This window comes from Bombina bombina, chromosome 3 (genome assembly GCF_027579735.1).
Source record: "Bombina bombina isolate aBomBom1 chromosome 3, aBomBom1.pri, whole genome shotgun sequence".
Taxonomy (NCBI): Eukaryota; Metazoa; Chordata; class Amphibia; order Anura; family Bombinatoridae; genus Bombina; species Bombina bombina.
In genome coordinates, this window is record NC_069501.1 from 260,239,090 (window position 1) to 260,254,176 (window position 15,087).

Genomic DNA, 15,087 nt, shown 5'->3' on the forward strand with positions numbered 1-15,087 from the left:
TCTTGGAAAGTTCTCTTTCTGTTGGCCATTGCATCGGCACACAGAGTATCTGAACTGGCTGCCTTGCAATGTGAGCCACCTTATCTGATTTTTCATGTGGGTAAGGCTGTGCTTCGCACCGGTTTGGGGTTTCTTCCTAAGGTGGTATCTAACCGTAACATCAATCAGGAAATAGTGGTTCCTACTTTGTGTCCTAACCCTTCCTCTTCTAAGGAGAGGTTACTTCATAATCTGGATGTGGTTCGTGCCCTAAAGTTCTATCTTCAGGCTACGAAGGATTTCAGACAGTCTACATCTTTTTGTGGTGTATTCAGGGAAATGCAAGGGGCAGAAAGCCTCTTCTACTTCTCTGTCCTTTTGGTTGAGGAGCTTGATTCACTTGGCTTATGAGACAGCGGGACATAAGCCTCCTCGGAGGATCACGGATCATTCAACTAGAGCTGTGGCTTCTTCTTGGGCCTTGAAAAATGAGGCCTCTATGGATCAAATTTGTAAGGCAGCTACCTGGTCCTCCTTACTCACTTTTACTAAGTTTTACAAATTTGACGTTTTTGCTTTTGCGGAAGCTGTTTTTGAGAGAGGGGTGGTGCCCTCAGATTAGGGTCTGCATTTTCCCTCCCGGTTTCATTCAGTGTCCTCTAGAGCTTGGGTATATGTTCCCAACAGTAATGAATGAAACCGTGGACTCTCCTCCCCTTTAGATGGAATAAATTATGCTTAACTGATAATTTCATTTCCATCGAGGGGAGGAGAGTCCACGGCTCCCGTCCGTATCTCCGATGGGGGGGACCTAAATTTCATTCAGCTTCTGGCACCATTTATACCTCAATATTTCTCCTACTGTTCCTTGTTCCCTCTGCAGAATGACTGGGGGATGAGGGAAGTGGGGGGAGGTATTTAAGCTTTTGGCTGGGGTGTCTTTGCCTCCTCCTGGTAGCCAGGTTCTTAATTCCTAACAGTAATGAATGAAGCTGTGGACTCTCCTCCCACAGAGAAATGAAATTATCAGGTAAGCATAATTAGTTTTTTTGTGTTCTGTTCATAATTATTCTTGGCATTCTTTTAGGATTCCCTGAATTCTTGGGTTTCTTCAAGATGGTTTACAGAAAGGTCTTTTGGACAGTTCTTTAAAAGGCCAGGGGCCCGATCCGATATGCAGCGTCGCCCGCAAAAGCCGGCGACGCGAAATTTTGCGCTGGTTTGGTATCCTATATACGGCGTAACCTAGAAGTTACGCTCGTATATTTCTGCCTTCGGCCGTAGTTTTTTGGCCCATAGACAAGTATACCAAACCTGCGCAGTTTGGTATCCAATATACAGCTTAAGGACTTACGTGGTGAAAATGGAATAATCTTACTCCATTTTCACCTTGCCACAAAATCCAGGCGTAGTAAGCCTTACGCTGAGTATTGGAGCCCCGTAGCTCCCTAAACTGCCTGCAAAATAAAACCTAACGCATGCATAATGTCTATCTACCTGTCAACCGCAATCCCTAATAAAGTGTTTAACCCCTAAACCGCCGCTCCCGGACCCCGCCGCCACCTACATTAAATGTCTAACCCCCTAATGTGATCCCCCTACACCGCCGCCACCTACATTAAAATTATTAACCCCTAATGTAATCCCCCTACACCTCCGCCATCTATATTAAAATTATTACCCCCTAATGTGAGCCCCCTACCCCGCCGCCACCTATTTTAACTACATTACCCTCTAATCTAATCCCCCTACACCGCCGCCACCTATTTTAACTATATTACCCCCTAATGTGAGCCCCCTACCCCGCCGCCACCTATTTAACTAGATTACCCCCTAATCTAATCTTCCTACCCCGCCGCCACCTATATTAACTATATTACCCCCTAATCTAATCCCCCTACCCCGCCGCCACCTATATTAAAATGATTAACCCCTAATCTAATCCCCCTACACCGCCGCCACCTATAATAAATGTATTACCCCCTAAAATACTAAAATGTCCCTACCCTAAACTAAATTACAAATAGTTTTGAAAAGGGCCTTTTGCGGAGCATTGCCCCAAAGTAACCAGCTCTATTACCAGCCCTTAAAAGGGCCTTTTGCGGGGCATTGCCTCAAAGTAACCAGCTCTATTACCAGCCCTTAAAAGGGCCTTTTGCGGGGCATTGTCTCAAAGTAATCAGCTCTTTTACCTGTAATCTGACTCCCCTACACCGCCGCCACCTATATTAAATATATTAACCCCTAATCTAATCCCCCTACGCCACCTATATTAAATATATTAACTCCTAATCTGACCCCCCTACACCGCAGCCACCTATATTAACCCTAATTATATTAAGGTTAATATAGTTATTATAATATATATATATATATATATATATATATATATATATATATATATATATATATATATATATATATATATATATATATATATATATATATATATATATATATATATATTTTAACCCTATCTAACACTAACACCCCTAACTTAATTATTGCAATAAATCTAAATAATATTAATCTTATTAACTAAAATATTCCTATTTAAAACTAAATACTTACCTAAAAAATAAACCTTAAGATAGCTACAATATAATTAATAATTACATTGTAGCTATTTTAGGGTTTATATTTATTTTACAGGTAACTTGGTATTTATTTTAACTAGGTACAATAGCTATTAAATAGTTAATAACTATTTAATAGCTACCTAGTTAAAATAATGAAGTTACAAATACACCTACACTATCGATAAATTAATTAAACTACAATTATCTAAAATATAATTAAATACACTAAACTAAATTACAAAAAATAAAGATTACAAGAATTTTAAGCTAATTACACCTAATCTAAGCTCCCTAATAAAATAACAAAGCCCCCCAAATTAAAAAAAATGTCCCTAAACTAAATTACAAAAAGTAATCAGCTCTATTACCAGCCCTTAAAAGGGCCTTTTGTGAGGCATTGCCCCAAAGTAATCAGCTCTTTTACCTGTGAAAAAAAGAACCCCCCCATTACAACCCACCACCCACACACCCCTACTCTAAAACCCACCCTATCCCCCCTTAAAAAAACTTAAGTCTTCTTCCAGGCGGCGAGCTCTTCTTCCAGGAACCAGCTGGCGCGGAGGAGTTGAAGACCGATGACCGCGGAGCTGAAGACCGTCCTCTCTGGAACTGAAGATCGGCGACGCTGGAACTGAAGACCGGAGCCATGGAGCGTGGAGGATCCTCTTCATACGATCGCCGCCGTACACTGAATCGGAATTCAAGGTACGCGATTAAAAATGGCGTCCCTTGAATTCCTTTTGGCTGATTTGAGCCTTCAAATTCAAATCAGCCAATCGGATGAGAGCTTCTTTAATTCTATTGGCTATTCTAATCAGCCAATAGAATTACGGTAGCTCTTATTCTATTGGCTATTTAAATCAGCCAATAGAATTAAAGTAGCTTTCATCCGATTGGCTGATTTGAATTTGAAGGCTCAAATCAGCCAATAGGAATTCAAGGGACGACATTTTTAATCGCGTTCCTTGAATTCCGATTCAGTGTACGACGGCGATCGTATGAAGAGGATCCTCCACGCTCCATGGCTCCGGTCTTCAGTTCCTGCATCGCCGGTCTTCAACTCCGCTGTCATCGGTCTTCAACTCCTCCGCTTCACGCCGGCTGGTTCCTGGAAGAAGTCGTTGCCTCCGCCTGGAACCGGACCTTATCCGCCGGTCTTCAGGACAGGTAAGGAGCACTTGGGGGTTAGACTTAGGTTTTTTTAAGGGGGTATAGGGTGGGTTTTAGAGTAGGGGTGTGTGGGTGGTGGGTTGTAATGGGGGGTTTCTTTTTTTCACAGGTAAAAGAGCTGTTACCTAGCAGTCAGCACTGATTGGCAAAAATTCAAGTCTGTCAAAAGAACTGAGATAAGGGGGCAGTCGGCAGATGCTGTAATCAGAGTTAAAACGTGTAAACAGTGTTGGTTATGCAAAACTGGGGAATAAAGGGATTATATATCTTTTTAAACAATAACAATTCTGGAGTAGACTGTCCCTTTAAAGAGACATAAAACCTAAATTGTTTTCATGATTCAGGTGGAGAATACAATTTACAGGTATGCTTTGCTAATACTGCCCTTTGCTAATACTGCCCTTTGCGGAGCTGTAGTTCAACCTCCAAGGATTTTGAAACCACGCTGTACTCATTGTGAGAAATGCGACTGGCACCATTTTGTTATGCACAGTTCACTGTGTTTACAACATTACAGTGCAATCTGTGTCTCAGTGTAGTAGTCTGGCAAATTTTACTACAGTAATTGTCACTATTTTACAGGTACAGTTTTTTTTTAATACTGTGCTAGTGTTAAACTAAGTTTAGAGCTATTGCTCACCTAATATATGTTCAAACATGTTTTCAAACACACTGGCAAGTAAAAATAAAACGTTTCACTTTAAGGCGGTTTTCAATTTACAGCGGGGCTTCGGTCCCTAACCCGCTGTATAAGCAGGGTATACTTGTACTTCTAGTATCTATTTTGTTTCATTGTCTTTTTTTCTATTTTTTGTTAAAGTAGCAGCAATGCACCTCTGGGAGCTAGTTAATGCAGTGGGCTAGCCAGTAATGGTATATATGTGCAGCAACCAATCAGTAGCTCCTGAGCCTACCTAGGTATCCGTTTCAACAAAGAATAGCAAAGAATAAAACAAATTGGATAAAAGAAGTAAATTGAAAGGTTGTTTACAATCACAAGCCCTATCTGAATTAAAATTTGGGTTTTTAAGTATTTTGTGTTTTTTTTTGTTTTTTTTGTTCATCTTTTGTTTTTTTGTTTTTTACCCTTAAAAGGTTGGCCATGACAATTGGGTACGTGGTATTCTGTTTCATCCAGGAGGAAAGTTTATACTGAGCTGTGCAGATGATAAAACCCTCCGCATTTGGGACTTTAAGAACAAACGATGCATGAAAACCCTAAATGCGCATGAACACTTTGTTACCTCTTTGGGTAAGAATTTTTTTTTTTTTTTTTTTTTTACATATATTATATACTAGAAAAATACATTGCATTTATTTAGTAAATAAGGCTGAACATTGTGTATATCCATTCCTTCCTCAAGCACATCTGCATAATTTGACAAATAGACTAAATAATGAGAGATTCTAATAAATTAATAAAGCATTTTTAAGATGTTTCAAAATTGGAGGTATTGGACTTATTTAACTTATTTTCCAAGAAGCATCCGTTGATGAAATTCAGGATCACTTAAAGGGACACTGAACCCAAATATTTTAGATAGAGCATAGAGCAATTTTAAGCAACTTTCTAATTTACTCATATTATCAATTTCTTTCATGTAATTAACAAGAGTCCATGAGCTAGTGACGTATGGGATATACATTCCTACCAGGAGGGGCAAAGTTTCCCAAACCTTAAAATGCCTATAAATACACCCCTCACCACACCCACAAATCAGTTTTACAAACTTTGCCTCCAAGGGAGGTGGTGAAGTAAGTTTGTGCTAGATTCTACGTTGATATGCGCTCCGCAGCAAGTTGGAGCCCGGTTTTCCTCTCAGCGTGCAGTGAATGTCAGAGGGATGTGAAGAGAGTATTGCCTATTGAATGCAGTGATCTCCTTCTACGGGGTCTATTTCATAAGGTTCTCTGTTATCGGTCGTAGAGATTCATCTCTTACCTCCCTTTTCAGATCGACGATATACTCTTATATTTACCATTTCCTCTACTGATTCTCGTTTCAGTACTGGTTTGGCTTTCTACAAACATGTAGATGAGTGTCCTGGGGTAAGTAAGTCTTATTTTCTGTGACACTCTAAGCTATGGTTGGGCACTTTATTTATAAAGTTCTAAATATATGTATTCAAACATTTATTTGCCTTGACTCAGAATGTTCAACTTTCCTTATTTCCAGACAGTCAGTTTCATATTTGGGATTATGCATTGAATTATCATATTTTTTCTTACCTCAAAAATTTGACTTTTTTCCCTGTGGGCTGTTAGGCTCGCGGGGGCTGAAAATGCTTCATTTTATTGCGTCATTCTTGGCGCGGACTTTTTTGGCGCAAAAATTCTTTTCCGTTTCCGGCGTCATACGTGTCGCCGGAAGTTGCGTCATTTTTTGACGTTATTTTGCGTCAAAAATGTCGGCGTTCCGGATGTGGCGTCATTTTTGGCGCCAAAAGCATTTAGGCGCCAAATAATGTGGGCGTCTTTTTTGGCGCTAAAAAATATGGGCGTCATTTTTGTCTCCACATTATTTAAGTCTCATTATTTATTGCTTCTGGTTGCTAGAAGCTTGTTCACTGGCATTTTTTTCCCATTCCTGAAACTGTCATTTAAGGAATTTGATCAATTTTGCTTTATATGTTGTTTTTTTCTTTTACATATTGCAAGATGTTCCACGTTGCAACTGAGTCAGAAGTTACTACAGGAAAATCACTGCACAGTACTGGAGCTACCAAGCTAAGTCTGCTATAAACTTTTGGTATCTGTTTCTCCAGCTGTTATTTGTATTGCATGTCATGTCAAACTTATTAATGCAGATAAAATTTCCTTTAGTGATGTACCATTGCCTGTTGCAGTTCCCTCAACATCTAAGGTGCAGAATGTTCCTGATAACATAAGAGATTTTGTTTCTGAATCCATAAAGAAGGCTTTGTCTGTTATTTCTCCTTCTAGTAAACGTAAAAAGTCTTTTAAATCTTCTCTCTCTACAGATGAATTTTTAAATGAACACCATCATTCTGATTCTTTGGACTCTTCTGGTTCAGAGGATTCTATCTCAGAGATTGATGCTGATAAATCTTCATATTTATTTAAGATGGAATTTATTCGCTCTTTACTTAAAGAAGTACTAATTGCTTTAGAAATAGAGGATTCTAGTCCTCTTGATACTAATTCTATACGTTTGGATAAGGTTTTTAAAGCTCCTGCGGTTATTCCAGAAGTCTTTCCTGTTCCTAATGCTATTTCTGCAGTAATTTCCAAGGAATGGGATAAATTGGGTAATTCATTTACTCCTTCTAAACGTTTTAAGCAATTATATCCTGTTCCGCCTGACAGGTTAGAATTTTGGGACAAAATCCCTAAAGTTGATGGGGCTATTTCTACCCTTGCTAAACGTACTACCATTCCTACGTCAGATGGTACCTCGTTTAAGGATCCTTTAGATAGAAAAATTGAATCTTTTCTAAGAAAAGCTTATCTATGTTCAGGTAATCTTCTTAGACCTGCTATATCATTGGCTGATGTTGCTGCAGCTTCAACTTTTTGGTTGGAAACTCTAGCGCAACAAGTAACAAATCGTGATTCTCATGATATTATTATTCTTCTCCAGCATGCTAATAATTTCATCTGTGATGCCATTTTTGATATTATTAGAGTTGATGTTAGGTTTATGTCTCTGGCTATCTTAGCCAGAAGAGCTTTATGGCTTAAGACCTGGAATGCTGATATGGTCTAAATCAACTCTACTTTCCATTTCTTTCCAGGGAAACAAATTATTTGGTTCTCAGTTGGATTCTATTATTTCAACTGTTACTGGTGGGAAAGGAACTTTTTTACCACAGGATAAAAAGTCTAAAGGTAAAAACAGGGCTAACAATCGTTTTCGTTCCTTTCGTTTCAACAAAGAACAAAAGCCTGATCCTTCGTCCTCAGGAGCAGTTTCAGTTTGGAAACCATCTCCAGTCTGGAATAAATCCAAGCCTGCTAGAAAGGCAAAGCCTGCTTCTAAGTTCACATGAAGGTACGGCCCTCATTCCAGTTCAGCTGGTAGGGGGCAGGTTACGTTTTTTCAAAGAAATTTGGATCAATTCTGTTCACAATCTTTGGATTCAGAACATTGTTTCAGAAGGGTACAGAATTGGTTTCAAGATGAGACCTCCTGCAAAGAGATTTTTTCTTTCCCATGTCCCAGTAAATCCAGTGAAAGCTCAAGCATTTCTGAATTGTGTTTCAGATCTAGAGTTGGCTGGAGTAATTATGCCAGTTCCAGTTCCGGAACAGGGGATGGGGTTTTATTCAAATCTCTTCATTGTACCAAAGAAGGAGAATTCCTTCAGACCAGTTCTGGATCTAAAATTATTGAATCGTTATGTAAGGATACCAACGTTCAAGATGGTAACTGTAAGGACTATATTGCCTTTTGTTCAGCAAGGGAATTATATGTCCACAATAGATTTACAGGATGCATATCTGCATATTCCGATTCATCCAGATCATTATCAGTTCCTGAGATTCTCTTTTCTAGACAAGCATTACCAATTTGTGGCTCTACCGTTTGGCCTTGCTACAGCTCCAAGAATTTTCACAAAGATTCTCGGTGCCCTTCTGTCTGTAATCAGAGAACAGGGTATTGTGGTATTTCCTTATTTGGACGATATCTTGGTACTTGCTCAGTCTTTACATTTAGCAGAGTCTCATACGAATCGACTTGTGTTGTTTCTTCAAGATCATGGTTGGAGGATCAATTTACCAAAAAGTTCTTTGATTCCTCAAACAAGGGTAACCTTTCTGGGTTTCCAGATAGATTCAGTGTCCATGACTCTGTCTTTAACAGACAAGAGACGTCTAAAATTGATTACAGCTTGTCGAAACCTTCAGTCTCAATCATTCCCTTCGGTAGCCTTATGCATGGAAATTCTAGGTCTTATGACTGCTGCATCGGACGCGATCCCCTTTGCTCGTTTTCACATGCGACCTCTTCAGCTCTGTATGCTGAACCAATGGTGCAGGGATTACACGAAGATATATCAATTAATATCTTTAAAACCGATTGTTCGACACTCTCTAACGTGGTGGACAGATCACCTTCGTTTAATTCAGGGGGCTTCTTTTGTTCTTCCGACCTGGACTGTAATTTCAACAGATGCAAGTCTCACAGGTTGGGGAGCTGTGTGGGGATCTCTGACGGCACAAGGAGTTTGGGAATCTCAGGAGGTGAGATTACCGATCAATATCTTGGAACTCCGTGCAGTTTTCAGAGCTCTTCAGTTTTGGCCTCTTCTGAAGAGAGAATCGTTCATTTGTTTTCAGACAGACAATGTCACAACTGTGGCATACATCAATCATCAAGGAGGGACTCACAGTCCTCTGGCTATGAAAGAAGTATCTCGAATTTTGGTTTGGGCGGAATCCAGCTCCTGTCTAATCTCTGCGGTTCATATCCCAGGTGTAGACAATTGGGAAGCGGATTATCTCAGTCGCCAAACGTTGCATCCGGGCGAATGGTCTCTTCACCCAGAGGTATTTCTTCAGATTGTTCAAATGTGGGGGCTCCCAGAGATAGATCTGATGGCCTCTCATCTAAACAAGAAACTTCCCAGGTATCTGTCCAGATCCCGGGATCCTCAGGCGGAGGCAGTGGATGCATTATCACTTCCTTGGAAGTATCATCCTGCCTATATCTTTCCGCCTCTAGTTCTTCTTCCAAGAGTAATCTCCAAGATTCTGAGGGAATGCTCGTTTGTTCTGCTAATAGCTCCGGCATGGCCTCACAGGTTTTGGTATGCGGATCTTGTCCGGATGGCATCTTGCCAACCATGGACTCTTCCGTTAAGACCAGACCTTCTGTCACAAGGTCCTTTTTTCCATCCGGATCTGAAATCCTTAAATTTAAAGGTATGGAGATTGAACGCTTAATTCTTGGTCAAAGAGGTTTCTCTGACTCGTGATTAATACTATGTTACAGGCTCGTAAATCTGTATCTCGAGAGATATATTATAGAGTCTGGAAGACTTATATTTCTTGGTGTCTTTCTCATCATTTTTCTTGGCATTCTTTTAGAATACCGAGAATTTTACAGTTTCTTCAGGATGGTTTAGATAAGGGTTTGTCCGCAAGTTCTTTGAAAGGACAAATCTCCGCTCTTTCTGTTCTTTTTCACAGAAAGATTGCTATTCTTCCTGATATTCATTGTTTTGTACAAGCTTTGGTTCGTATAAAACCTGTCATTAAGTCAATTTCTCCTCCTTGGAGTTTGAATTTGGTTCTGGGAGCTCTTCAAGCTCCTCCGTTTGAACCTATGCATTCATTGGACATTAAATTACTTTCTTGGAAAGTTTTGTTCCTTTTGGCCATCTCTTCTGCTAGAAGAGTTTCTGAATTATCTGCTCTTTCTTGTGAGTCTCCTTTTCTGATTTTTCATCAGGATAAGGCGGTGTTGCGAACTTCTTTTGAATTTTTACCTAAAGTTGTGAATTCCAACAACATTAGTAGAGAAATTGTGGTTCCTTCATTATGTCCTAATCCTAAGAATTCTAAGGAGAAATCGTTGCATTCTTTGGATGTTGTTAGAGCTTTGAAATATTATGTTGAAGCTACGAAATCTTTCCGAAAGACTTCTAGTCTATTTGTTATCTTTTCCGGTTCTAGGAAAGGCCAGAAAGCTTCTGCCATTTCTTTGGCATCTTGGTTGAAATCTTTAATTCATCTTGCCTATGTTGAGTCGGGTAAAATTCCGCCTCAGAGAATTACAGCTCATTCTACTAGGTCAGTATCTACTTCCTGGGCGTTTAGGAATGAAGCTTCGGTTGACCAGATCTGCAAAGCAGCAACTTGGTCCTCTTTGCATACTTTTACTAAATTCTACCATTTTGATGTATTTTCTTCTTCTGAAGCAGTTTTTGGTAGAAAAGTTCTTCAGGCAGCGGTTTCAGTTTGAATCTTCTGCTTATGTTTTTTGTTAAACTTTATTTTGGGTGTGGATTATTTTCAGCAGGAATTGGCTGTCTTTATTTTTTCCCTCCCTCTCTAGTGACTCTTGTGTGGAAAGATCCACATCTTGGGTAGTCATTATCCCATACGTCACTAGCTCATGGACTCTTGTTAATTACATGAAAGAAAACATAATTTATGTAAGAACTTACCTGATAAATTCATTTCTTTCATATTAACAAGAGTCCATGAGGCCCACCCTTTTTTGTGGTGGTTATGATTTTTTTGTATAAAGCACAATTATTCCAATTCCTTATTTTATATGCTTCGCACTTTTTTTCTTATCACCCCACTTCTTGGCTATTCGTTAAACTGATTTGTGGGTGTGGTGAGGGGTGTATTTATAGGCATTTTAAGGTTTGGGAAACTTTGCCCCTCCTGGTAGGAATGTATATCCCATACGTCACTAGCTCATGGACTCTTGTTAATATGAAAGAAATGAATTTATCAGGTAAGTTCTTACATAAATTATGTTTTTTCTTCGTTCTCTTGTTATCTTTGTTTGAAAAAGAAGGCATCTAAGCTTTTTTCTCTTGTTAAGTGTGTTCAGTCCACGGGTCATCCATTACTTATGGGATATATTCTCCTTCCCAACAGGAAGTTGCAAGAGAATGGACTGAACACACTACAAGAGAAATAAATTTATCAGGTAAGCATAAATTATGTTTTTGGTTCAGACCTCTGGATAGCACTTTTTTATTGGTGGATAAATTTATCCACCTATCAGCAAGGACAACCCAGGTTGTTCACCAAAAATGGGCCAGCATCTAAACTTACATTCTTGCATTTCAACTAAAGATACCAAGAGAATGAAGAAAATTTGATAATAGGAGTAAATTAGAAAGTTGCTTAAAATTTCATGCTCTATCTGAATTTTGAAATAAAAAATGTGCGTTCAGTGTCCCTTTAAGGTTGTTCAAGACTGTGAACAGTTGCTTTTCTCCTGTTAAGTGTGGTCAGTCCACGGGTCATCATTACTTCTGGGATATTAACTCCTCCCCAACAGGAAGTGCAAGAGGATCACCCAGCAGAGCTGCTATATAGCTCCTCCCCTCTACGTCACACCCAGTCATTCTCTTGCACCCAACTAATAGATAGGATGTGTGAGAGGACTGTGGTGATTATACTTAGTTTTATACCTTCAATCAAAAGTTTGTTATTTTAAAACAGCACCGGAGTGTGTTGTTCCTTCTCAGGTAGAATTTGAAGAAGAATCTACCTGAGTTTTTGTATGATTTTAGCCGGCGTAGTTAAGATCATCTTGCTGTTCTCGGCCATCTGAGGAGTGAGGTAAACTTCAGATCAGGGGACAGCGGGCAGGTTAACCTGCAAAGAGGTATGTAGCAGCATATTATTTTCTGAGAATGGAATTGACTGAGAAAATACTGCCATACCGATATAATGTAAGCTCAGCCTTAAATGCAGTAGTAGCAACTGGTATCAGGCTGTCATGTATGTATATTTACACTTCAGTATTCTGGGGAATGGCACTTCACTGGGATAATACTGTATGCATAAGACTTTAGCCTAACTTGCAGTGGGAACAACTAGCAACAGGCTTTCTAATGACATTTCATTTATTTGATGTTTTTGCTGGCATGTTAAATCGTTTAATTATCTGAGGTACTGGGTGAAAAATTGTTTTGGGCACTGTTTTTTTCCACTTGGCGGTCGTTTTATTTAATTTAAGACAGTTTACTAATCTCCCTCACTGTTGTGTGTGAGGGGGAGGGGCCTATTTTGGCGCTTTTGCTACGCATCAGAAAATTCAGTCACAAGTCTGTTTTCTTCCCTGCATGATCCGGTTCGTCTCTACAGAGCTCCTCAGGGGTCTTCAAAAGTTAGTTTGAGGGAGGTAATCACTCACAGCAGACCTGTGAGATTGTGCTTTGACTGTGATAAAAAAAGTTTATATTCTGTACATTTTTTCTGCTATTCAGGGTTAGTTATCCATTGCTAATGGGGGCAATCCTTTGCTAAAATTGTGTTTTACCGGAAAGAATTTGATGTTATAGTTTCTCCGGTTTATTATTACTCAACTGTCATAACTTTTTTTCTGTGCTTCTTAAAGGCACAGTACGTTTTTCATATTTGTAAATTGCTTTGAAAAGTATTTCCAAGTTGCTAGTTTAATTGCTAGTGTGTTAAACATGTCTGACTCAGAGGAATATCTCTGTGCTATATGTGCTAAAGCCAAAGTGGAGCCCAATAGAAATGTATGTACTAATTGCATTGATGCTACTTTAAATAAAAGTCAATCTGTACAAATTGAACATCATTCACCAAACAACGAGGGGAGAGTTATGCCGACTAACTCGCCTCACGTGTCAGTACCTGCATCTCCCGCTCGGGAGGTGCGTGATATTGTAGCGCCGAGTACATCAGGGCGGCCATTACAAATCACATTACAGGATATGGCTAATGTTATGACTGAAGTTTTGTCTAAATTACCAGAACTTAGAGGTAAGCGTGATCACTCTGGGGTGAGAACAGAGTGCGCTGTTAATAATAGGGCCATGTCTGATACTGCGTCACAGTATGCAGAACATGAGGACGGAGAGCTTCAATCTGCAGGTGACGGTTCTGATCCCAATAGAATGGATTCAGACATTTCTAATTTTAAGTTTAAACTCGAAAACCTCCGTGTACTGTTAGGGGAGGTATTAGCAGCTCTGAATGATTGTAACACCGTTGCAATCCCAGAGAAATTATGTAGGCTGGATAGATACTATGCGGTACCGGCTGAGTACTGACGTATTTCCTATACCTAAGAGGCTTACAGAGATAATTACTAAGGAGTGGGATAGGCCCGGTGTACCCTTTTCCCCCCCTCCTGTGTTTAGAAAAATGTTTCCAAAAGACGCCACCACACGGGACTTATGGCAGACGGTCCCTAAGGTGGAGGGAGCGGTTTCTACTCTGGCTAAGCGTACCACTATCCCGGTGGAGGATAGCTGTGCCTTTTCAGATCCAATGGATAAAAAATTAGAGGGTTACCTTAAGAAAATGTTTGTTCAACAAGGTTTTATATTGCAACCCCTTGCATGTATTGCGTCTGTCTCGGCCGCGGCCGCTTTTTGGTCCGAGTCCCTGGAAGAGACTCTTGACTCAATAACTATAGATGAGATTTCAAGCAAGCTTAAAACACTTAAGCTAGCTAATTCATTTGTTTCAGATGCCGTAGTACATTTAACAAAACTTACGGCTAAGAATTCCGGATTCGCCATTCAGGCACGCAGAGCACTGTGGCTAAAATCCTGGTCAGCTGACATTACTTCTAAATCTAAATTACTTAACATACCTTTCAAAGGGCAGACCTTATTCGGGCCCGGTTTGAAAGAAATTATCGCTGACATTACAGGAGGTAAAGGCCATGCCCTGCCTCAAGACAGAGCCAAACCTAAGGCTAGACAGTCTAATTTTCGTTCCTTTCGTAATTTCAAGGCAGGAGCAGCATCAACTTCCTCTGCTCCAAAACAGGAAGGAGCTGTTGCTCGCTACAGACAAGGCTGGAGACCTAACCAGTCCTGGAACAAGGGCAAGCAGGCCAGAAAACCTGCTGCTGCCCCTAAGACAGCATGAATCGAGGGCCCCCGATCCGGGAACGGATCTAGTGGGGGGTAGACTTTCTCTCTTCGCCCAGGCTTGGGCAAGAGATGTCCAGGATCCCTGGGCGTTAGAGATCATATCTCAGGGATATCTTCTGGACTTCAAATCCTCTCCCCCAAAAGGGAGATTTCATCTGTCAAGGTTGTCAACAAACCAAATAAAGAAAGAGGCGTTTCTACGCTGTGTACAAGATCTTTTACTAATGGGAGTGATCCATCCGGTTCCGCGGTCGGAACATGGACAGGGGTTTTACTCAAATCTGTTTGTGGTTCCCAAAAAAGAGGGAACCTTCAGGCCAATCTTGGATTTAAAGATCCTAAACAAATTCCTAAGAGTTCCATCGTTCAAAATGGAAACTATTCGGACAATCCTACCCATGATTCAAAAGGGTCAGTACATGACCACAGTGGATTTAAAGGATGCTTACCTTCACATACCGATTCACAAAGATCATTACCGGTATCTAAGGTTTGCCTTCCTAGACAGGCATTACCAGTTTGTAGCTCTTCCATTCGGATTGGCTACGGCTCCAAGAATCTTCACAAAGGTTCTGGGTGCTCTTCTGGCGGTACTAAGACCGCGAGGAATTTCGGTAGCTCCGTACCTAGACGACATTCTGATACAAGCTTCAAGCTTTCAAACTGCCAAGTCTCATACGGAGTTAGTACTGGCATTTCTAAGGTCGCATGGATGGAAGGTGAACGAAAAGAAGAGTTCTCTCTTTCCACTCACAAGAGTTCCCTTCTTAGGGACTCTTATAGATTCTGTA

At 40.2% G+C, this 15,087-nt stretch overlaps 1 protein-coding gene across 1 annotated transcript in view; it reads left to right on the plus strand.

Annotated features, from left to right (window-relative positions):
- Nucleotides 1-15,087, plus strand: part of PAFAH1B1 (platelet activating factor acetylhydrolase 1b regulatory subunit 1) — a gene marked incomplete in the record, with an annotated part of 508,857 nt that overhangs the window by 463,618 nt on the left and 30,152 nt on the right. The window contains 1 exon segment of the mRNA XM_053706276.1: nt 4,824-4,980. Within this exon segment, the coding sequence (XP_053562251.1) occupies nt 4,824-4,980 (157 nt within the window).